The following is a 25,387-nucleotide window of genomic DNA, read 5'->3' as shown; positions in this document are numbered from 1 at the left end:
TGGACAAATCACATTATATGACTTTAAGACCTGCTATAAAACTTATATTACCACAAGAATGTGTGCTACTGGAAAATGTATAGACACATTAGATCTATGGAACAGAACAGAATCCAGAGACAGAACTGCATAAACATAACCATCTGATTTTTTTAAATGATTTTTTTAATTGTGGTAAATTATACATTACATAAAACTTACCATTTTAACCATTTCTAAGTGTAAAGTTCAGTGGCATTAAGTACATTCATGTTTTGCAACCATCACCACCATCCATCCACAGAACTCTTTCCATCTTGCAATACTGAAACTCTATAACCATTGACACTAACTCCCCACCTCCATCCCTATAGAACCTGGCAACCACTATTCTACTTTCTTCTGTCTCTATGAAATTGACTAAGTACCTCACGTAAGTGGCATCATACAGTATTTGTTCTTTTGTGACTGGCTTATTTCACTGAGCATAACATCTTCAAGGTTCATCCATGATGTAGCATGTGTCAGAATTTCCTCCCTTTTTAAGGCTAATATTTCATTGTATACATACACCATATTTTGTTTATCCATTCATCCACTGATAGACACTTGGGTGGCATCTACTTCTTGTCTAGCTGGGAATAATGCCACTGTGAACATGGCATACAAATGTTTCTTCAAGATCCTGCTTTCAATTCTTTATACCCAATACTCAAACGTAGAATTTCAAGTTCATACAGTAATTTTTAATTATTTGAGAAACTGTATTACTCAAATGTGGAATTGCAGGTTCATATGGTAATTTTTAATTATTTGAGAAACCACATACTGTTATCCACAATGGCTGCACCATTTTATATTCCTACCAGTATGGCAAAAAAAGGTTCCAATCTCTATATATCCTTGCCAACACTTACTCTTCTTTTTTCTTTTTTGATAATAGCCATCCTAATGGGTGTGAAGTGATACCTCATTGTGGGTTTGATTTGCATTTCCCTAATGATTAATGATGCTGAGCATCCTTTCATGTGCTTGTTGGTCATTTGTTTATCTTCTTTGGAGAAATGTCTATTTAAGTCCTTTGTTTATTCTTTAACCAGGCTATTTGTTTTTTGCTGTTGTTGAGTTGCTTCTCTGTAATTGTCTAAATATATCTGGCTATATCTCTGGATACCTGATTGGGAAATATTTTCTCCCCTTCTGTGTTCTGCCTTCTTACTCTCTTGATAGTATCCTTCAATGTGCAAAAGTTTTTCATTTTGATGAAGTCCAATTTGTCTATTTATTCTCTGGGTGTCTGTGCCTTTGGTATCATATCCAAGAAATCACTGTCATATCCAACATCTTGAAGCTTTTCTGCTTTGTTTTCTTCTAAGAGCTTAAGAGTTATAGCTCTTACACTCAAGTCTTTGATCCATTTTGAGTTAATTTTTGTATATGGTGTTTTGTATATGTTTGACTATGGTGTATATGATTGTATAATGGTCGAACTTCATTCTTTTGCATGTGGATATCCAGTTTTCTCAGCACTATTTCTTAAAGAGATCGTCCTTTCCCCCTTTGGATGGTCTTGGCCTCCTCGTCAAAAATCATTTGACCACATATGTAAGGGGTTACTTCTGTGCTCATTAGTCCATCAGTCTTTATGTCTGTCTATGCCAGAACCACATTGTTTTGATTACTGTAGCACTGTAGTAATAAATTTTGAAATCAGCAAGTGTGAGTCCTCCAACATTTTTCTTTTTTTTTTTTTTTCAAGAATGCGTTGGCTATTTGGGGTCCCTTGAGATTCCATACAAATTTTAGGATGGATTTTTCTATTTCTACAAAAAAAAGTCATTGGGATTTTGATAAGGATTGCAATCTGTAAACAGCTTTGGGTAGTACTGACTTCTTAACAATATAGAGACAATACCAAATGCTGGCAAGGATGCAGAGCAAGTGGAACTCAAAAATTTCTAATGGAAATGCATAATGGTACAGCCACACTAGTTTGACAGCTTCTTATAAAGTTAAACATACACTTACCAAATGGCCTTGCAATCCCACTTCTATGTATTTACCCTAGAGACATAAAATCTTTATTCACATAAAAACTTGTATTCAGGTGTTTATAACAGCTCTATTCATAATTATCAGAAGCATGTCCTCCCAAGACTGACTGACTAAATAAATGGTGATACATTCAAATAGTGGAATACTATTTAGCAATAAAGAGGAATGAACTATGGATACATGCAACAACTCGATGATTCTCACAGGCATTATGCTTTGTGCAACAAGTCAGTATCAAAAAGTTACATACTGGGGCTTCCCTGGTGGCACAGTGGTTGAGAGTCCGCCTGCCAATGCAGGGGACACGGGTTCGTGCCCCGGTCCGGGAAGATCCCACATGCCGCAGAGCGGCTGAGCCCGTGAGCCATGGCCGCTGAGCCTGCGCGTCCGGAGCCTGTGCTCCGCAACGGGAAAGTCCACAACAGTGAGAGGCCCGCGTACGGCAAAAAAAAAAAAAAAAAAGTTACATACTGGGTTTCCCTGGTGGTGCAGTGGTTAAGAATCCGGCTGCCAATGCAGGGGTCACGGGTTCGAGCCCTGGTCCGGGAAGATCCCACATGCCGCGGAGCAACTAAGCCCATGCGCCACAACTACTGAGCCTGCGCTCTAGAGCCCACGAGCCACAACTAGTGAGCCCGCGTGCCACAACTACTGAAGACCATGCTCCACAAGAGAAGCCACCGTGGTGAGAAGCCTGCACACCGCAACAAAGAGTAGCCCCCACTCGCTGCAACTAGAGAAAGCCCGCGCGCAGCAACAAAGACCAAACACAGCCATTAATTAATTAATTAATTAAAGTTGCATGCTGTAGGGTTCCATTTCCATACATTCTAGAAAAGACAAAACTAACAATACAGAGAACAGATCAGTGATTACCAAAGGTTGGGGCTGTGGGGGGGAGGCTAACTACAAACAGACACCAAAGTGGATACCACAGGGAACTTTTCAGGTATTGAAACTGCCCTGTACCCTGATTGTGGTGATGGTTACATGAATCTATGCATGTATTACTAGTATACACACATAAAAGGCCATTTATTATAATCATTAATCAAAATTTATTTTTAAATTATATAAAAGAATAAAGACATAGGAAAATATTTACAATACAGTTTTAACAAAGTAAAGGGGGGAAATAGTTCATAACATATCTTACCATCCAAGTTCTATAAAAATACATTAAATAATAGAAAAAGGCAAAAAGAACCTGTTACACACCAAAATGCTAAGACGGGCCATCTCTAGGTAATGAAACCACAGGTAACTGCACCTTCCCTTAGTCTATCTATGTCCTATAATAAGGTAAATCACTTTTAAAATGGAAATTTTCAAAGGAAGAAAATTGCAGGGTTTTTTTAACTAGTTATCAATTTTAATACCCATATTAAGAAATAGTCAACTCTAAAAATACACCATCCATGTGCATCCCTATAAAACTTCTAAAAATACTATCAGAAATACATTATCTTTGCAAACTGACACAACACACTGTAAAAGTCCATGTCCACTGAGATATCATCAGACTTCAATACTTAAAATAGTCTACCATAACATACAAACATACAAATATCATTCAAGGTCAATAAAGAGCGTGCAAAATTAATGTTAGGTTCTTATAAAGCCCTTAAAATTTATTTAAAGTTACCAAAATAAAATCATTTAACAGAAGTTGTTAGTATAGTGTATTATTCAAAGCCAAAATGAGTATTCCTACAAAAGAGAACTTGGTGCAAAGCAAAGGAAGTTTGGGAAAGTTCAGTGGCTAGGCCATGAAGAAAAAGTAACAAATGGATAAAATATAGAGCAGGGATAGTATTATTTAGGCAGATCTACCTAAACATGGAAGCAGTTCTCCGAAATATACAGAATTACTGGAATTAAGAGTTCCAAGTTCCAATTCTCCCTATGCACTTTATCCAAAACTACCACCAGACCACTTATTTTTACAATAATCTTAAGTATCTGACATCAATTGAGAAAGTTTTGAGAACATAATCACCACTGAAAAATTTCCATGGATGGGACTCAATCTTTAAGGACCTACTTCCTGTAAGAAATTGTGGGGCCCTTTTCATATACATTACTCAATTTGACACAGTTAAATCTCTTAACCAGTCTGGGATATATAGGTTACATGCTTCCTTCAGGATTTTGACCTGGCTATAATTAAGTAAAATTTGGGGACTAACTTCCCTATCTGATATTGCACAGGAGAACCCCTAACCATCTGTAAATAAATTCCTGTTGCTACACAGGAAGTTGCCCACGTGAGAAGCAACTCAGCTACAAATCAATATAATTCTACAATTTGGAACGTGTGACCTTGTGAATTTCTATTCGGAGCTCATATCTGAAACTGCTATTTTCTGTTTAACATAGATGGCACGCATCATCATTCTTCACATAGCCTACATTTTAAGTCAGTTCAAGTCAAATTCCATCCAAATATGATGAAAATGCACCCAGCTGTTTTTGCATACTGCAATTAACAGGCCAACAAAAACTTCCCCTGGATATCTGCCTTGCTGCTCTCTCACATCACTGGGATCTTTGCTCAAGTGCCATCACAGAGAGACCCCACCCCACCCCGCCAGACCACCACACAGCATAAATTTATCCACCATCACCTCACATCAGTTTTGATATCTTATGGCATTTATCACCACTTGATATAGGGTATGTGGGGGGGTGTGGTGTGGTGTGTAATACACCTCTTTCCACTAAACCATGAGCTCTAGGAAAGCAAGGACTTTGTTAACTGCTGTATCACCAGTGCTTGACACACAGTAAATGGTTTTTTTTTTTTAATTTAATTATTTATTTATTTGCCTGTGTTGGGTCTTCGTTGCAGTGTGCAGGCTTCTCTTTGAGGTGACTTCTCTTGTTGCGGAGAGCAGGCTCTAGGCATGCAGGCTTCAGTAGTTGTGGCATGCGGGCTCAGTAGCTGTGGCTCGCGGGCTCTAGAGTGCAGGCTCAGTAGTTGTGGCACGCGGGCTTAGTTGCTCCGCGGCATGTGGGATCTTCCGAGACCGGGGCTCGAACCTGTGTCCCCTGCATTAGCAGGCAGATTCTTAACCACTGCACCACCAGGGAAATCCCAGTAAATTTTTTTGAATAAATGAATCATTTTCTATAGTTTTGAAGAATTTTTTAATGGATTAAAAGTAAGCTATACTGGGACTTCCCTGGTGGTTCAGTGGGTAAGACTCCATGCTCCCAATGCAGGGGGCCCAGGTTCGATCCCTGGTGGGGGAACTAGATCCCGCATCTACGCTGCAACTAAGAGTTCACATGGCACAACCAAAAGCCCACATGCCACAACAAAGATCCCATGTACCACAACTAAGACCCGGCACAGCCTAAATAAATAAATCATTAATTAAAATATTTTTTAAAAACTAAGCTATAATGTGATAAAATGAAACATTCTAACAGTTAGCTTTTTTCTTAAGACAACATGAAACAAAGACATTTGAGGCATGGAACAGTTGATCTGGTAGATAATCCTAGCCATTTCTGCCCTCTGTAGCCACTATTTCCCCTGCCCTCCTTCTGCCCTGAGTATGAGGTCACTGTCCTTGCTATAGCGGCATTTTGGTGAAAAAGAATCAGAGCACTTAACTGGTTCCAAAAAATCAAACAAAACTGAATTACATGAGAAAAGGACAAAATAGAAAGCAACAGGAATTTGGCCCTTGGTATATTCCTGTTGCTTACAAGCATATTTCATTATATATACACTAAATACAATTTAAGATACAGTGAGGGGACTTCCCTGGTGGCGCAGTGGTTAAGAATCCCCCTGCCAATGCAGGGGACACGGGTTCGAGCCCTGCTCCGGGAGGATCCCACATGCCACGGAGCAACTAGGCCCGTTCGCCACAACGACTGAGCCTGCGCTCTAGAGCCCACGAGCCACAACTACGGAGCCCATGTGCCACAACTACTGAAGCCCGCGTGCCTAGAGCCTGTGCTCCGCAACAAGAGGCCACTGCAATGAGAGACCCACACACCACAATGAAGAGTGGCCCCCGCTTGCCGCAACTAGAGAAAGCCCGTGTGCAGCAACGAAGACCCAATGCAACCAAAAATAAATAAATAAAAATTAAATTAAATTAAAATATTTTTAAAAAAAGATACAGTGGGGTAGGTTTTATTAGCAGACTAACTTGGGAGGTTTTCTTACCAAAAAAAAAAAAATTATGGCTAAATACAATACTATTCAATTCAAATAAAATTTGTCTCTCATTCATCCCAGGCATATGAAATAAACTTGCTCATTTAAGATTCTAGGTGAAGTTTGAACCTCTAAACCTGGCTGCCCATTAGAATCATCAGGCATGCTCTAAAAATTAAAGGAAAAAAAAATTTTTTTTAAGTATGCTTGGGCTCCATTCCAGGCCACTTAAGTGAGAATACTGGGACCCAAGCAGAATAGTTTTTTAAAAGCTCTCCTGATGATTCTAATGAGCAAGTGGGGCTGAGAACCACTGCCCTGTGCTATCTCCCCAGTCTTTCTTGTCTCTCTCCAACTACATAAATCAATGTAAAAGCACAGAAACAAATCATAAAGATTTAAACTCCTGGTGCCCACGATAAATCACAACACATTTCTACCTGCCCTACTCTAACATTTCAATCATCTCCTCTAAAAAGTAAGAATATTTATTTCCTCTAAAATACATCCTTGATTTAACATACTCAAGTAGAGCACAATTACTTGTTTTTAGGAGCACTGCCCTTGTCACAAACTGTTTTATATAGCAAATAACTTATTCTTTTTGTCATCTGTACCTCCATTTTCTCCTCTCTATACCAAAGGAGTTTGGCTTAACTATTTTGTATCCCTCACATTTGAAGTACAATTTACAAAGAATTTCTACATTCATTATCATATCACATAATGAAGTAGTCTGGGCAAGAATTATTAGCCCATTTTAGAGATGGTAACCCAGAGAAGTGTCTTGCCAAATGCACCCACCTTTGCATGAGGCTATGATCAGTACAATGCACATATCAGAGAGGTACCTCCCACGACCTCCCCACTATTTTTACCTACTCCATTACAGAAATCTATTATTGTTTATATTCTATCTATAGTTATAGAGAACATTCCTAAGGATAGATTTCCAAATGTTCAACAACTTAAGTACGGTTACAACTACAGATTTCCAGTTAAACAAGGATATAATGCACACACATTTACCTCTGCTCCCTCCCATGCTCCCACGGAAAGACAGGAAAGACATACTAAAGAGGGCATTAAACAAGCCCACAAAGACCAAGTGAGAAGATGATAACAACAAAATTTTTGAAGTCGGAGGGCAGGTAGAAGAGTATTAACTGACTTGTTCCCCCCCATAAAAATTTCAAGGTTAAGCCAGCAAGGAGGAAAGCTCAAATTACGTGCTGCAGTATTTTTCAAATTACACAGACAATAATAAGTCTAAAATAAAAATTACTTAAAAGTAGTAGCTTTTTGCAATATTTTCTCAATTAACTAATACTAAAAACATACCTATCATAATAGGGCCCTACATTTTTTACCTTAAACTGGGAGTTCTTCAACTGAAAAATATGGGAGCCATAGCCCAGGAGGGCCAAGTCCAAGATCCTCAGGCTATCCCATCATTCCCTTCCTCATGCTTTGCACTCTAATACCAAACTGCTTATAACTGCATGCCTCTGCTCTTGCTCATGCTGTTCCCTCTGCCTGGCTAACTCCATTTCTTTCAAGTCTCAACTGAGGTGTCACTGCTTTTAGAAAGCTTTCCAAATTTGGGAGGAGAGTGGACTTACAATTCATCTTAATATCCCCATGTGGCAAACACCTGTTGAAATGAACTATACAATTTAAAACACCAATACAAAAAGTAACATTTACTGAGTGCTTATGGTGGGTCAAGCAATGTCTACATGCATTAGTTTACTTAATATCTTTCCAAAAACCAAATGAGTTAGGTACTAATTATGAATTGCAGAGAGAGGTTAAGCATCTTGCCTAAGACACAGCTAGGAAGTGATAAATCATAGACTGGAACTCAGTCTGGCTCTGGAGCCAATATCCTTAACCACTAGACTAGGCTTTGTCTATAAATGCCAATGCCTTCCAAGTCTGTATTCCCAAATCTTCAAGCTTCAACCCTGAATTTCCAAATGTCTTCTGGACATCTCTACATGGATGTCCTTCAAGAACCTCAAAAGTAACACAACTGAAATCACTATGTCCCTCTTGCTCCTCAGCATTCGCCAACAAAAGCTACTCACCACACCTTCTTGTACTTCTTGTACTTCAGGTTAATTCATTCATCCAGCTACCCAAAGTAGAAAGCTAAGTATGAGTAATTTTCACCTTGTCAATCCCTCTCATCCCCACATTCACCAAATTATGTTGTTTCTACCTCTCAAACTAACTTAGATGCAGCTCTCATCACTTCTCACAACTGGGCATTAGCTTGGAATCTTTCTTTCTGAAAAACAAATACCGTATGCTAACACATATATATGGAATCTAAGAAAAATAAGGGAAAAAAAAGGCATGAAGAACCTAGGGGTAAGATGGGAATAAAGACACAGAGCTAATAGAGAATGGACTTGAGGATATGGGGAGGGGAAAGGGTAAGCTGGGAGGAAATGAGAGAGTGGCATGGACATATATACACTACCAAACGTAAAATAGATAGCTAGTGGGAAGCAGCCACATAGCACAGGGAGATCAGCTTGGTGCTTTGTGACCACCTAGAGGGGTGGGATAGGGAGGGTGGGAGGGAGGGAGACGCAAGAGGGAAGAGATATGGGGACATATGTATATGTATAACTAATTCACTTTGTTATAAAGCAGAAACTAACACACCATTGTAAAGGAATTATACTCCAATAAAGATGTTAAAAATAAATAAATGAATAAATAAAAAACAACTGTGATTCTGTCATAACCTACAATGGCTCCCTACCATTGATATCAACTCCAAACTTTTTAGCAAAACATATTACGTTCTTGTCTTTGCCAATCTCTCAGCTTCAACTCTAACCATCCAACCCCAACTCGTCTTCCCCCCAAAACTTCCCTGAATTTACCATGCATTTATTTATTTATTTATTTAATTTCTTTGGCTGCGTTGGGTCTTTGTTGTTTCACGCGGCCTTTCTCTAGTTGCTGCGAGCGGGGCTACTCTTTTTTTTTTTTTTCTTTTGCAGTACGCAGACCTCTCACTGTGTGGCCTCTCCCGTTGCGGAGCACAGGCTCGGGACGCGCAGGCTCAGCAGCCATGGCTCACGGGTCCAGCCGCTCCGCGGCATGTGGAATCCTCCCGGACCGGGGCACGAACCCGTGTCCCCTGCATCGGCAGGTGGACTCTCAACCACTGCGCCACCAGGGACGCCCCGGGGCTACTCTTCATTGCAGTGCGCAGGCTTCTCACTGCGGTGGCTTCTCTTGTTGTGGAGCACGGGCTCTAGGCACACAGGCTTCAGTAGTTGTGGCATGTGGGCTCACTAGTTGTGGCTCGCAGCCTCTAGAGCACAGGCTCAGCAGCTGTGGTGCACGAGCTGAGTTGCTCCGCGGCATGTGGGATCTTCCCGGACCAGGGCTCAAACCTGTGTCCCCTTCATTGGCAGGCTGATTCTTAACTACTGCACCACCAGGCAAGTCCCTACACCATGCTTTTAAAGACCAATATGTCTCTGCATAAGCCAAGTACCTTGGCCTAAGATGATCATCCCTCCCACTATGTCATCTTCCCAACCCAATCATAAAGGCAACATCCTTTGAGAAGCCTTCTCTATTCTGCTGAGGTTGAAGAAACTCCCTCCTCTATGCATTCAAAGGTCAAAATGTTGCCTTAATTATTTTGTGCCCCCATGACTAGCACATGTTCAATAAATGTGTAAATGAATACCAATCAACCAGCTCTTCACAACACTGTGCTCTTTTAACAATTTCAAGTCCAAAATCAATTAACTTACATAATTTTTTTTACTCTCCTGTAATACAAAATTACTGCTCTTATGTCTATTCGATTTCAGTGGTCACATTTCCACATACGTGGCAAACTGGAAGAAAAAAACACTGCAATTTCAACAGAGTATCTATAGTAAAAACATCTACTACACTCAGCAAACTTTCAAACAGCCACTGCTACCACAAGAACAACTTACAGAGCACATACTATATACCAGGCACTATTCTATATGTTTAACATATGTTGACTCATTTTAATTCTCACAACCACTTTATGAGGTAGATAGTATTATTATGTTCATCTTCCTGATGAGCTTCAAGATCGAATAGAACCAAGACTAAAGCTCAAGCTATTTGGTTCCAGAGGCTGATCTCTTATACTGCCTCTCATTAATAAGTCTAACACTACTGAAACAAAGACTAGGTAAATTCTTTCCTAGAGCCAAGCCATCTTTGAACATTGAATAGCTAGGAAAATGTGGGAGGTAAATGTAAAAATTTGGGTAGATATAGAGAATCTTGAAAACATAGCAAAATATTTTTTAAGAATATTAATTCACTCTAATTAATTACAGAAAAATGTTTTGTTAATAAAACACCAAATCTTTGACATAAGATAGGTCATTCTGTAGCATTACTAAAGTCAGTCAACTGAAACAGAGCCAAAGTACGTAGTCATAGCCCACAAAGATACTTGCCGAATTAAGTTTTTATAAGGAACTCAGATGTATCCAGAAGACAACTATCTTGAAAGGCTACTGAAACCCCAACTCTATACCATGTTTATAACGGAGACTAGGAAGGCTTCATGCACCAAAATTAGTCAGGACATAGTAAGTGATCTGTATCATTTACAATTTCCAAAACTGAGATCTACAGGAAGATGTTGCATTTTACCCAAATTGATGCATGCCCAATTCAGAAGTAGTAAGAAAAATATTTTCCACCTCTAAAGAGATGATAAATATGAGTGTCATCCATAAAATTCATTTCGTGAGGACTATGCAAGCTAACCTAATTAGTTTTCTACATTCCAAGACTTCTTGGAACAGGTATCTCTGAGTTCTAAGTCTGAACAAGAAGCCGTCATACCAGACAATCAATCAATCGATTAAAATTCACCCAATCTGAACTTCACTACAACTGGAGTAGAGTACAATGATCTTTTTTCTCATTTATGATCACTGTACAAACTTCTCAAGTCAAATCAAAGTCAGTGTCTTAGGGACTTCCCTGGTGGTCCAGTGGTAAAGATTCCGCCTTACAATGCAGGGGATGCGGGTTCGATCCCTAGTCAGGGAACTAAGATCCCACATGCTACGGGGCAACTAAGCCCACGCGCCACAACTACTGAGCTCACACACCTCAACTAGAGCCTGAATGGCGCAAACTATAGAGCCCACATGCTCTGTACCCCGCGCACCACAACTACAGAGCCCATGCACCCTGGAGCCTACGCGCCACAACAAGAGAAAACCCGCACGCCACAACTAGAGAGAAGCCTGCACACCACAACGAAGAGCCCAAGCGCCGCCATGAAAGGTCCCGCATGCCACAACTAAGACCCGGCACAGCCAAAAACTAAATGTCTCAGAAAAGGAAAAGGGGAGATATCCATTAAAAAAATATATAAAACTAGAATGATTGTCTAAAAACACTGAGCAACTCTGGAGTTTCCTCTTCTTCACTATGACAGAGATCTGTAACCCACTTCAGAAACTGAAGAAACGTAACTTACTCTTACACATATACTACAATACTCATTGATTAATACCCATCTATATCTTCATTTACTTATGTACATATATTGCATGAACAATCTACTGGGTTGGCCAAAAAGTTCATTTGGGTTTTTTCTGTGGAAAAAACCCAAATGAACTTTTTGGCCAAATATATGTGTGTGTGTGTGTGTGTGTGTGTGTGTGTGTGTGTGTGTGTGTGTGTGTGTGTACACACACAGAACTAGTAATACAACAGTCTTGACTTCATTCTGACATTTAGCCACACCAACACAATGAAAGATATTTATCCAAATATAGATAATATTTGTTACCAACATTTTTATTTCCATCTACATTTTAATGAAATCTATCCTCTGTAATATAAACACTAAGTCAGTGAACAATTTTTAAAGTAACAGTGAGGGGCACGGCAATACTAAGCACCCTGTGGCTTAAGAGAATTAGTATTCACTGTGTATCTGCTTATACATATGCCTAGCAGTGTTAGGCACTTTAAAAATGTTTACCTCTTAAATCTTCACAACCATCCTATTAAGTATTAATCATAACTTACAAATGAGGAGGAAGCTGGAGTTCAGGAAGTTTAGGAAGTGAGCTAAAATTCAAAATTCAGGACTACATAAAGCCCATTCTCTCTCCACATGTCCTCAGAAAAGCTTGCTTAAAAAATATGTATATATACACAAAAAGAAAAAGAAAAAAATGTATATATATAAATTATATATATACTATACATATATACGATGTACCACACATTTAGTGGAGAAGGGGCTCTATTTCAGGAAGCAAGAGAAAACACCACCACCAGTAATTAAATAAATAAGAAAATACTAAACAAATTAACAATACCTTACTCTTACACTGAAGCAAAAACTAGATGGATTCTACAAGATGGTGAAAAGTGGTAAATTACAAAAAAATCCTAAGAAGTTCAAATGTGGTGTTAAGTTCAAAAAACTTAACAGAACATCAAAATGGTTTAAGTAAAAAAAAGAGATTTACAAATAAATAAAAAACATGTTTTGAACAGTGAACACACTATTCTAAGCACTTTACGTGTAACACTTAGTCCTCACAATTAATACAGTTATCACTCCCTTTTTGCAAATGGAGAAACTGGAAAAGAAATGCTACGTAATTCAAAGTTACACAGTTCAGGGAGGAAAAAAAAACAAAACAGAAACTAGGATCTTAACTCAAAACTTTGCTCCTTCCTATTATGCTCAATGGCATTAACAAACAATAACTAAAGAGAGGGACATATCTAGTAATATAAACAATATGGTCAAGCGGTGTACGCAGAGCTATTTTGATTTTTAAAACCCAAAGTCCACAAATAAGCATATGAAAACATGTTCAACATCATATGTCATTAGGGAATTACAAATTAAAACAATGAGATATTACACACATATTAGAATGGCAACAATCCAAAACACTAACAACGTCAAATGCTGATGAGGGATGTGAAGCAACAGGAACTCTCATTCATTGCTGCTGGGAATGCAAAATGGTACAGCTACTTTAGAAGACAATTTGGCAGTTTCTTACAGAACTAAACATATTCCTGGGACTTCCCCGTTGGTCCAGTGGCTATGACTCCGCACTTCCAATACAGAGGGCACAGGTTCAATCCCCGGTCAGAAAACTAAGATCTCACATGCCACACGGTACGGCCAAAAATTTTTTTTAACAGAAGAAAGAAAACAAACTAAACATACTCCTGCCATAAGATCCAGCAATCATGCTCCTTGGTATTTACCCAAATGAACTGAAAACTTATGTCCACACAAAAACCTAGACACAGGTATTTATAGCAGCTTTATTCGTAACTGTTACAACCTGGAAGCAACCAAGATGTCCTTCAGTAGGTGAATGGATAAATAAACTGTGGTCCATCCAGACAATGGAATATATTATTCCACGCTAAAAAGAAATAAGCTTATCAAGCCACAGAAAGACATGAAAGAAACTTAAATGCATATTATTCAGGGAACGAAGCCATACTGAAAAGGTTACATACTGTATGCTTCCAAACTATATGACATTCTAGAAAAGGCAAAACTATGGGGACAGTGAAATGATCAGCAGTTGCCAGGGAGCAGAAGGGAGAGAGGGTGAATAGGCAGAGTAAGAGGATTTCAATGAAACTATATTCTACAATATGTCATATACAGTCAGAACCCACAGAATGTACAGTACCAAGTGTGAACACTAACAAACTATGGACTTTGGGTGATAATGATGTGTTAATGCAGGTTCATTGATTGTAACAAACATACCAACGTGTGTCAGATATTCATGGGGGGGGTGGTAAATAGAGGAACTCTGTACTTTCTGCTCAATTTTACTGTGAAACTAAAACAGCTCTAAAAAAAAGTCCATTTAAGAAAGAAAGAAAAAACAAAAATCACCAAAGCCAAAGAAAGTGTGTTTACTTAGCAGTTAATATGTAAAGCAGGGCTTCCCTGGTGGCACAGTGGTTGAGAGTCCGCCTGCCAATGCAGGGGACACGGGTTCGTGCCCCGGTCCGGGAAGATCCCACATGCCGCGGAGTGGCTGGGCCCGTGAGCGAAGGCCGCTGAGCCTGTGCGTCCGGAGCCTGTGCTCCGCAACGGGAGAGGCCACAACAGTGAGAGGCCCGCGTACCGCAAAAAAAAAAAAAAAATATGTAAAGCAGCATCCATTTAACATACTCATTAGTATACACATACCAAATCAAAAATATTTATTAATATATTGTACTAGGCATGCTGGGGAGGGGATATAAACAAGTAGACAAGGCTCCTTGCGACAAGGAGTTTGAAATATAGTTAAACAGACATCATATACTCACAAAAAAACTAAATAAAATGGAATTTAAATAGTTCAAGACAGAAAACATACCACAAAGAGTTAAGTTGCCAAATTACTGAAATAAGAATTAATAGAACAATATGTGCTTAGGGGTTCAGTGGATCACTTCAGGCTAAAAGAATCAGGAAGTCAAAGGTATGCTCTAGGTCTCGAAAAATGGGTAAGATTTGTCTAATTTTGTGGAGGGAATTGGTGAATTCCAAGAAAGAGTAAAACTACTGGAGTTGGGAAAGAAAATTAAATGAACCAGTTTCACAAAACAAAATAGGGAGACACGACTGGAAAGACTGCTTAGAGGCCAGATCGTGGAGGTTACTGAATGCCAGGCCAAAGAATGAGCACAGAGACTCAGAAATCTTAACTCTAAAACACTAACAGGGAGCAAATACTTGCCTAACCTAAGTATATACTGATGACGCTTAATCTAAAGAAAATGCATTTATAAACATTTTTTGTGAGATACAGATAATTTAAACATATACAGTAGTCAACAACGGTGGTTTAAAATTCACCATCTTGGCCATCCAAGTGAATACATATACATATACATGTATACATATACATGTATATGAATACATATACATGCTCCAATTTTTCGATTTCCCACCAACACCAACAGACTACCCATAACCCCATAAACTGAACCTATCCATAAGACTACTCTATCACCCAATAAAACTCTCTATCCCCTTAAACCACTTACATCACCACTCTTTATCCCCTTTAACAAAGATGTCTTTCCTCTGGGGTAGAAAAGAAGGTGGCTCACTGCCCATGAACTGGAAAGAGGGGTCATGTTAGGGCCATCATCACTACTGGCACCTTCTGCCCGTTCTATTTATAGGACTGTCACCCTCTATTCATCATTAAAGCCAAACCTACTAAGTACCTACATATTCCAGGCAAAACATAAAATGCAGCATTCCTTCCCCAATCATCTGAAGAAATGACACACACAGGACCCTATACAACCTCTGGTAATTATTATTAATAAACTGCACTTCTCATATATGAAAACACTTCAGAATTTGTCCATTGTTACTTTCAAACTTTTTTTGTAATCCTTTTGTTTTATTTGCCATAAACTCTTCTACATAATTTTAATCACATACTACTCAATTCTCAATGCATGGCTATCCACCATTGTATCCAATCCCATACTTTCTAATTAAATGTTCCAACATACCTCAACTAAGGTATCCCAAATCAGTGCTATAGTTTATATATCTACCTTTACACTTACATAAAGCCCTCCCCTTAAGTAATCTACCATTCGAGTGGCTGTTTTCTTCCCTTTCATGAACAGGCACATTCATATTTGTCCAGTTTCCCCAAACATTTATAACTAACTCTGGCACATATAATCTTTCTGAAACACGGCCTCCAGATATAAAATCACCCTGTGAGAGTCCTCTTTCTACTGAAAACATTTTAAGACTTTTGTTAATATGGTTTTTTATAGAAATTCAAGTATATATACTATGTTACCACTTATTCAAAATTTAAAGTCATGAAAGACAGTAATAGATACCGTTTAAAGATAAAGGTATATACTAAAAAACATAAAGACACGTATAAGAATGATAAAACCAAATTAAGGATAATGCTCATGGGGGAGGGAGAGTTGAAGGAATGCAATCCAAGAGAGACACACAAGACTTCAACTCTATTTGTGATGTGTTTTTTTTTTTTTAACCAAGTCGAGAATACATGGTTGTCTGCCACAATTGTTCTTTATACCTTTTCATATGTGAAATATATTTAAGTGAGTTTAAGAGGAAAGAAATCCAACTATTAATGAGAAGCACCCTCTCATACAGAGTGACAAGCTGTTATGTCCAAGTTGCAGTAAATGCTCATTGCTACATCTGGGACACCACTCCTGTACTTTACCTAAGCCAAGAAAAGAAAAATTACAAGACTACAATACAAACTTTCCCTTAGACATATTTTAGATGTGTTCCAGGTTTATTTTCTATAGCTATACACAGCCCATTTCTTTCACAATGCTCACAAGAACAAAAATTAAATCCTTTAACTTTGTATACCTAGATTCCCATTTACTCTTAAGTGCCTCAGACAGTAAATCAGAATAACGACCTTTCCTTATTTGTCTCTGTTAAAATACAAGTGAATGGGTAAGAACACTTCACTACTTCCACTTGGCTAAATATGGACAGTCATACACATTATATCTCTGTGCATGAGTCTAACTCACTTGTATACTAACTTTTCAATATCAATTTGTAACATCTAAATTAAGCCACTCATTCTATCGCAAATGAAATGTCGTCTCAGCCAAACGTAACCTAGCCAGGGCAATTCCAAAACACTCCACCCCAGCCCACCGAGCGTTCATCTCATGCACACTCAAAGTCCCATCCCTGGACCAACGTTTACACCAGTCAGAACTGCTCTCCTCCAATGGTGAGCCTCACACGCGCCTCCGTATCCCAACTTTCAGCTCGCAGTGGTAAAACCAGCAGAGAGGGCCGGAAGTTTCACCTAGTTCGGAACCCAAAGGAAATCTGTAACTCATACACCGCAGGTGCCGAGTTTCTCGTCCCTGGTGAGTATAAGGTGGAAGCCCCCACCTAGGGAACAAGGGCTAGTCTTCCATGGCGTCCTCCCGAATCCTAAAGTCGTCGACGGAACAGTTCAGGCACCTGGCCCGCCTACTTCCCTCCCCGCCCCCACTCCAGACCCACCCCACCCCCAACCCGGGCGCGAAGCCTGCTGTACATCCCAGCACCTGCGAGTCCCAGGAACAGACACGGATCCACTTCTCTTCACAAGAGGGTAGGGCTTGGATGTCGCCTCGGACGCTCGCCTCTGGCCACCGGCCTCTCACGTCGGGACCAACCCTGCGACCCTGTCGCTTTCTGATCTAAGAGAAGGCAGTACCGACACCCTCTCCAGGACCTAGCAGGGGGCCTGAGCTTCTCCGGTGCTGAGCTCCTAGGCCTCCTCACCTCTCCCAGAGGACCAACCCACACCGGACGCTCAAAGCCCGAAAGGCAACTCCCACCACTCCCCGCCTCGCCCGTCTTTTCTTCCCAGCTGCCGCCGCTGAAAAAGCCAAGTCCTAAGGTCCTCCTCAATCAGCTTCCGGGCCTCCCTTCACAGCCAGGCCTGAGCCCCCAGCCCTGCCCTCCGCCACCCGCTCCAGTCACGCCGCTTCCCTCCTCCGGAGGCCGAGCCCCGGGGCTGGGCGGCTTCCTTCCCCAGCATCCCGGGGCCCGGCTCCTCCCGCGGCCGGCCCGGCCCCCGCCCGGCGTGCGGCACACTCACCGCTGAGCGCCGAGGCCTGCAGGGTGGCCCCCGAGGTGCCGTCGATGACTTTGATGGTCCCGCGACTGGTGACGGCCAGGATGGCGTTGAGCGCCGGGTGATAGGAGAGGCTGTGCAGCCCTTCGGCGTCGCAGCGCATGCAGCCGTCCCGCAGCACCAGCCACTCGGAGACCCCGGCCGCTCCCGCCCCCGCCGCCGAGGAGCAGCCCGGGCCCGAGGCCGCCGCAGCCGCAGCCGCCATCTTCCGGCCTGCGCTCAGCACAATCACACTGGAAGCGGCTCAGTGACAGTCCCGGGAGGTGCAGCACCACCCCCAGTCACCATCCGGGGCCGGGGGGCAAGCCAAGCGCGTTAGCCGGAAGTGAGGTCAGGCGCCGGCACGCACGCGGGACGTCGGCCGCGCGCCCGGAGGGGCCAAGCTCAGAGGGAGGCTGGCGAGGGAGGCTGGCGAAGGAGGGGGAGAAGGAGATAGAGAGGCGGGACCCGGGGCGGGAGAAGCATGCGCGGGAGGGCTAGCGCGTGCCACGCGCTTCTGGTCTGGCCAGCTACGCGTCCGCAACGTCCCAGTTTTTTTCGAGCCCGGGGAGTGGCCGCAGCCTGCGCCCCGCCCAGCTCCCCTGCTCCGGGCCGCGGCGGGGTGGGTGGATGGAGAGTGGGGGGTTGGGACGTGTATTTCCGCTAGGCGAGTACCCCGGCCGGTGCGACCTGGCCGAGACCCCTTGAGGCCCGTTGCTACGGTTCCAGCTGCGCCCGGACCGTTCCCAGCAGCGCGGTGCAGCGGTTTGGCTATGGCCCAAAGGAGACCTCAGGTCTGGGCCTCGGCTTAGCAGTCTGAAAAACGTCTAGTCTGGATCTGGAGAAACCGAGCGACTTCCCCAAGCCCACGCGTATTACATCGCCCCCCGTCCCATCCCCAAATCTTTCTGTTGAACAGAAGTGCCAGATACGAGGTGCTGGAAGCGTATAGTTAAGCTTAGTTTCTTTATCCACATTCCAAACGCAAAACTTGTTAATCGGTGTGTATGGGTGTTGTGGGACTGCAGTTAAGTAAATTTACAAATCCCCCTCTGGAGCATAACAATGCTTTTTTTTAACTTTTTATTTCAAAATAATTATTATACACAGTTAGTTGCAAATATAGTACAGACTTCTGTGGTCTGTCACCCCAAAACCCGTAACCTCTATCTAACTGAGAGAAAAACATTGGACAAACCCAAACTGAAGGTCATTCTATAAAATACCTGACCAATACTCCTGAAAGATAGAGAGGTCCTACTTACCCAGAGTCCCCTAACAGTTACATAATTGTAGTACAATATCAAAAGCAGCGATTTGACATACGATGTGTGTATAATTCTATGTCATTTTATCACGTGTAGATTCATGCAGCACAATCAAGGACTATTCTGTGTATTGGGGGAACATTGTATTATCCCGGAAAGCCTAATTTCCTCTTCCTTAAAATCTAATCAAAGTGCTACTGAGAGGCTTAAGAATCATTTGTTAAATGTGTAGAATAGGATCTGACATATAGTAGGTGCTCAATAAAAGTTATGAATGTTAATTACCTTCCCACATTCCTGCAGACGTCCTTCAGGAAATCTTCATGAATTATCCCAACTACATTTTAAACCTGTTTATTCATGTGCAAAGTTGTATTTATATAATCTATATATTCATTCCATTTTAGAATGGCAAATATGCCATTTTTATCCGATGTTGAGAGGTAACATATAATAAACTGGGAAGAACACCCAAGTATTAAAGTCTAAATGAATATCTGATATTGAGTCACTGTGGCTTCATTTATCTGTGAACTTGGGCAAGTCACTTATACATTCTGAAAATGTTCCATCAAGAGTCAAATGGAAATGATCAAATTATTTCCCCTACTTTTACGAGTCTTTGTGAAAGTACTTGTAAACTGTAAAAATGGAAACACTGGGAGGTTAAATGGCTTGCCCAAGGTCTCACAGCTTGTGAGGAGGAGTATAATAGCATACTAGAATTTGAACTCGGGCAGTTTGACTCCAAAACCCATACTCCAAACTTAAGCCTCCTGCTCAAAACTTCAGTGTCTTGAGCTAAATAAAGGAGTGCAAATGATCAAATCAAAGTGTAACTGGAGGTATCCTTCCAAAACAGTTTTTTAAATCAGAGGACTGAAGCTGAAACTATAAAAACTGCCATTTTGAAGATTTTCTCTCTCAAGACCCATTAGGGCCAAACTTTTCCATTAATCTGAAAGGTTCCCCTGAATAGGCCTTTAATACAAATCAAGCCCCCCATCTTGTTGGTAGGGAAAACAAACTAGTAAACTGAACACTAAATTTAAACTTAGTGTACTTTAATGTGCTATATTGAAAAGAATAAAAGGCATAGTTTTTTCTGTTAGACTGTGTTACATTTTTTCATTGGAAAAAATATATATATATAATTCTTTCTGTGAATTTAGATTTCTTTCACCTGTAAATTAGCTTTCTCCAAAGCTCATTACCCAGAAGATGTCCTGAAATACAACACTTTAATAATCAAAAAATTTTGAGAAAGAACTCCCTCTGTATTTCTCCTCTTGGGAGATTTATCATACATACTAGCATATATACTGTTTAACCTCCTTTTATCAACATTTCACAAACTCATATAACCATAGAACCCTGAAAAACCAGTGTTGCAAAGAGCAATCTTTAGTGAAAATTGCTGCTTGTTTTTGTGAGTATGTATTTTTGTTTGAGCACTGGCTGAGACCTCCAGACTGCAGTGAAGTGTTTCAGGACCCAGGGTAAGATTCTTGGAACTGATCATGGAAATGAAATTAGGCAAGACTGGGTGAAGTTTAGCATCAGCTGTGTTGTTAATGTCTTTCTGCTCGCGGAGTTGAGAGCAAATACTCCTGACATTGAAAATGTACTGATTTTCGTGGCTATTCTATTTTGAAGCGGTGGCCTTTTGAGGGCCTTCAGCCCAACCATTTTGGGCATAGGTGGTGATCACCTAAAGGAAGTAGAAATTCTCACAGACAATCATTCTGGAAAGAGAAATTTGCTGGAATCAGACATGTGGACTCAAAAAACAGGCCTTATTGATAGAGAAAAAACATTTTGATAAAAATCCAACATCCTATTTGTAGTGAGGTAGATGAAGCTAGAGACTGTCATACAGAGTGAAGTAAGTCAGAAAGAGAAAAGCAAATACCGTATGCTAACACATATATAGGGAATCTAAAAAACAAAATGGTTCTGAAGAACCTAGGGGCAGGACAGGAATAAAGATGCAGACATAGAGAATGGACTTGAAGACACGGGGAGGGGGAAGGGTAAGCTGGCATGAAGTGAGAGAGTGGCATGGACATATATACACTACCAAATGTAAAATAGATAGCTAGTGGGAAGCAGCTGCATAGCACAGGGAGATCAGCTCGGTGCTTTGTGTCCACCTAGAGGGGTGGGATAGCGAGGGTGGGAGGGAGACACAAGAGGGAAGAGAGGTGGGGATATATGTATATGTATAGCTGATTCACTTTGTTATACAGCAGAAACTAACACCATTGTAAAGCAATTAGACTCCAATAAATATATTTTTAAAAAAATCCAACATCCATTACAAGGAAAAAACAAGCCTTTCAGCAAACTAAAAACAGAGGGAAATTTCCCCAACTTGAAAAAAAAAGCGTCCACAAAACACCTACAGCTAACACCATATTTAACAGTAAAATACTGACTGCTTTCCCTCTAAAATCAGGGACAAGTCAAGAACATCCACTCTCATCAGTCCTTTTTAACACAGTACTGGAAGTTCTGGAACTTAATGGAAGTCACTGCAACAAGGCAAAAAAAAAAGAAATAAAAGGCATAAAAAGAGAGAGAGAGAGCAGAGTTTCTCACTCGCTCCCGCCCCTCTCTTTCCCTTGTGCAGTCACTGGTGATGGGGAACCAGCCTGTAGTAGGAGGAATAGAGGTGAGGTCTAAAAGAGACAAGCTTCCCCAGAACTACAAGACGATGATTGGCAGAGGAGTAAGCAGGGGCTCTAGCTGAGTGGAGGCCTGTCTGGAGCCACACAGGAACAGAGAGAGAGGTTAAACTGATTCTGGAGCTTACAGAGCAAACACTGTCCCTGAAGATTCCCTGGTAAGTACTAGAGGGAGTCTGAATGGATGCCTGAGGTCATGCCATAGGAGCTACAATTGGGGCACATTTATAACATACTCCAGTAAAACCCACAATACCCACACACACACACACTTAAGCTATATACAAAATTGCATAAAACAAATGCTTGATATAGTAAGGGAATCTGAATTTAGGGAAGAAAAAAAACTTTGATGACAATAAAGAAATCTTTAAACTAAAAAAAAAAAAAAAATTGGAAATCAACAGCCTAATGCCCAATTAACTTCTCTGCTGAAGTTTACGGGGAGATTTGCCTTGTCCCAAAGCAGAATACAATGAAGTTCTAATGATTTCTAATGGAAAGGCTGATCTCCTAGAAATTCTTTCTATCTGGCCTGGTATTGACAGCCAGTATATGTATCACTAAAATTCACTCTAAGGACAAAAAGCACAATGAGATACCACTTCATATTCATTAGGATGGCTACTATAAAAAACAAAACAAAACAAAAGAACAAAAACCAAAAAAACACAGGAAAAAAGTGTTGGCAAGGATGTGTAGAAATTGAAACTTGTGCACTATTGGTGGGAATGTAAAATGGTACAGCTGCTGTGGAAAACAGTATGGCTGTTCATCCAAAAATTACAAACAGAATTACAATTTGATTCAGCAATTCCACTTTTGGGTACATACTGAAAAGAACTGAAAGCAGGATCTCAAAGACATTTGTACATCCATGTTCATAGCAGTATTATTCCCAATAGCTAAAGTGCAGTAGGAACCCAAAGTTTCCATCAATGACAGATGACTGATGACTGTATAAGCAAAATGTGAGATATATATATCTATATATGGATATTATTCAGACTTAGAAAGCAAGGAAATTCTGAGTCATGCCACTACACAGATGAAACTTAAGGCCATGATGCTCAGTGAAATAAGGCAATCACATAAAGACAAATACTGTATGATTCCACTTACATGAGGTACTTAGTTAAATTCTTAGAGACAGATAGTGGAATGGTGGTTGCAGAGGCTAAAGGGAGGAGGGAATGCGGAGCTGTTTAATGGGTACAGAGTTTTAGTCATGCTAGATGAAGAGCTCTGTGGATTAATGGTGGTGATGGTAGCACAATAATGTGAATGTACTTAATGCTGCTGAACTGTGAACTTAAAAATGATTAAGATGGTACCACTACACACCTATTAGAATCGCTAAACAATTTTAAACTGACAATAACAAGTGCTGATAAGGATGTGGAGCAACAGGAACTCTCATTCATTGCTAGTAAGAATACAAAATGGGGGCTTCCCCGGTGGCGCAGTGGTTGAGAGTCCGCCTGCCGATGCAGGGGACACGGGTTCGTGCCTCGGTCCGGGAAGATCCCACATGCCATGGAGCAGCTGGGCCCGTGAGCCATGGCCGCTGGGCCTGCGTGTCTGGAGCCTGTGCTCCGCAACGTTAGAGGCCACAACAGTGAGAGGCCTGCATACCTCAAAAAAAAAAAAAAAAAAAATACAAAATGGTAAAACCACTTTGAAACACACTTTGTTAGTTTTCTATAAAGCTAAACATAGTTTAACCATATGAGCCAGCAATCACACTCCTAGGTATTTACCCAACTTAGTTGAAAACTTATGTCTACACAAAACCTGTACACAAATATTTATAGTAGCTTTATTTATAATCACCAAAACTTGGAAGCCACTAAGATGCCCTTCAATAGATGCATGGATAAGCAATCTGTGGTACATCTGTACAGTGGATTGTCATTCAGTGATAAAAAGGAATATACGATCAAGCTATGAAAGACATGGAGGAACCATAAGTGCATAAGGCTAAGTGAAAGAAGGCAAACTGAAAAGGCTACCTACTGTATGATTCCAACCATACAACATTATTGAAAAGGAAGAAGTGTGGAGACAGTAAAAAGATCAGTGGTTGCCAGTGGTTAATAGGAAGGGAGGAGCAATGAATAGGTGGAGGATGAGATTTTTAGGGCAGTGAAATAATTTTGTGTGTTTCTATAATGACAGATACACGACATTATGCATTTGTCAAACCCCGCAGAACTGTACAACACAAAGAGGGAACTTTAATGTAAACTATGGGCTTTGGTTAATAATTATGTAGCAGTGTTTGTTTATTTACTATAACAAATATGCCATATTGATGCAAGATGTTAATAATAGAACTGAGTACAGGGGAGCAGTTATATGGGAATTCTCTGTACTGTCTGCTCAGTTTTTCTGTAAATCTAAAACTGTTCTAGAAAACTAAAGTTTATTAATTTTTAAAAATGGTCAAAATGGTAAGTTTTATATGTATTGTATCACAATTTTTCTAATAAAAAAATTTACTGTCAGGAGAAAACAGAAGCACAGTCCACATTTGTTTCTCATCACTGGGCAGGGATTAGAGTCTCCTCAGTTATTCCAGATTCAGTTTCGTTTCACATCAGTGGTATCCTAGTGTCCTGGAAAGAGGCCAGAGCTAGGGCTGTTACAGGATGTGTATATTTGGGATGTGAATATCATGATTTCTAGGAGGGAAATGCAGTCACAGGGAACAAGAGCACGCTAGCTCCAAATATTGGGTTAGTGCCAAAGATCAGTCTTCATGAAGTTAATATGTATCTAGAGGGTACTGTTTTTTTAAAAATTACTCTCTGTAGTAATTTGCACAAGCTTACTAGATTGGTGTGAGGTTTTCTGTACTTCAAAAATTGGAGGTAATCATCTTTAAATGTGCCAGTGTTTCTTGCTTTCCTTCTTCTACATGTTTTTACTGTTTTTCTCACTTCTGCTATCTTCATAGTTTTCTTGCCCTTCCTATGAAAAATGTGATAGTGTAAAGATGAGAAATCAAACAAATTATCTCACATACATGATGCATTGTTTGGGAGACGTACTGATATGTGCAATTTACTTTGAAATGCATTAAAAAAGATAGATTGGGGATGGATGAATAGAGGAATGGATTGAAGTGTGTAGCTATGGGATAAAGCAAGGATAGTAAAATGTTAATGGTGGAATCTTTTTTACTATGTTTACTATGAAAGTTCTATCAACTCTCCTGTATGTTTGAAACTTTTCATAATAAAATATTTTTTAAAATACTTACCAGAATGAAAAAATAAAATTAAACACTTGTAATCCCCCTCCAAAAGAATTCTTTTCCAGTGGAGCTTTATCACTAGTGACTAAGAGCAAGCTGCTAAATCTTCCTAACTCAGTCACCTCCTGTGTGAAATTATAAAACTGGACAAAACCAGCAGTTCCCAAAAGTCATTTTATGTGTTGGCAGCACCAGAGTCATTCTGGAGCCCCACCCTAAGCCTATAAAATTAGACTCTCACGAAATCCATATTTTTTAGACAAGTGTCTCATGGG

General features: G+C 40.5%; 1 protein-coding gene across 1 annotated transcript in view; it reads right to left on the bottom strand.

Moving 5' to 3' along the window:
• The window catches only part of BIRC6 (baculoviral IAP repeat containing 6), a gene marked incomplete at its 5' end in the record, with an annotated part of 244,882 nt that extends 226,675 nt beyond the window's left edge, over positions 1–18,207 (bottom strand). Inside the window, 2 exon segments of the mRNA XM_082671758.1 lie at positions 17,884–18,153; positions 18,156–18,207. Of these exon segments, the coding sequence (XP_082527884.1) occupies positions 17,884–18,153; positions 18,156–18,207 (322 nt within the window).
• Between the last annotated feature and the right edge of the window lie 7,180 nt (positions 18,208–25,387).

The sequence above is a fragment of the Grampus griseus genome (genome assembly GCF_964374135.1).
Source record: "Grampus griseus genome assembly, chromosome: 15".
NCBI lineage: Eukaryota > Metazoa > Chordata > Mammalia > Artiodactyla > Delphinidae > Grampus > Grampus griseus.
Note: the sequence above shows the minus strand (reverse complement) of the source record. Positions and strands in the feature narration are given on the sequence as shown.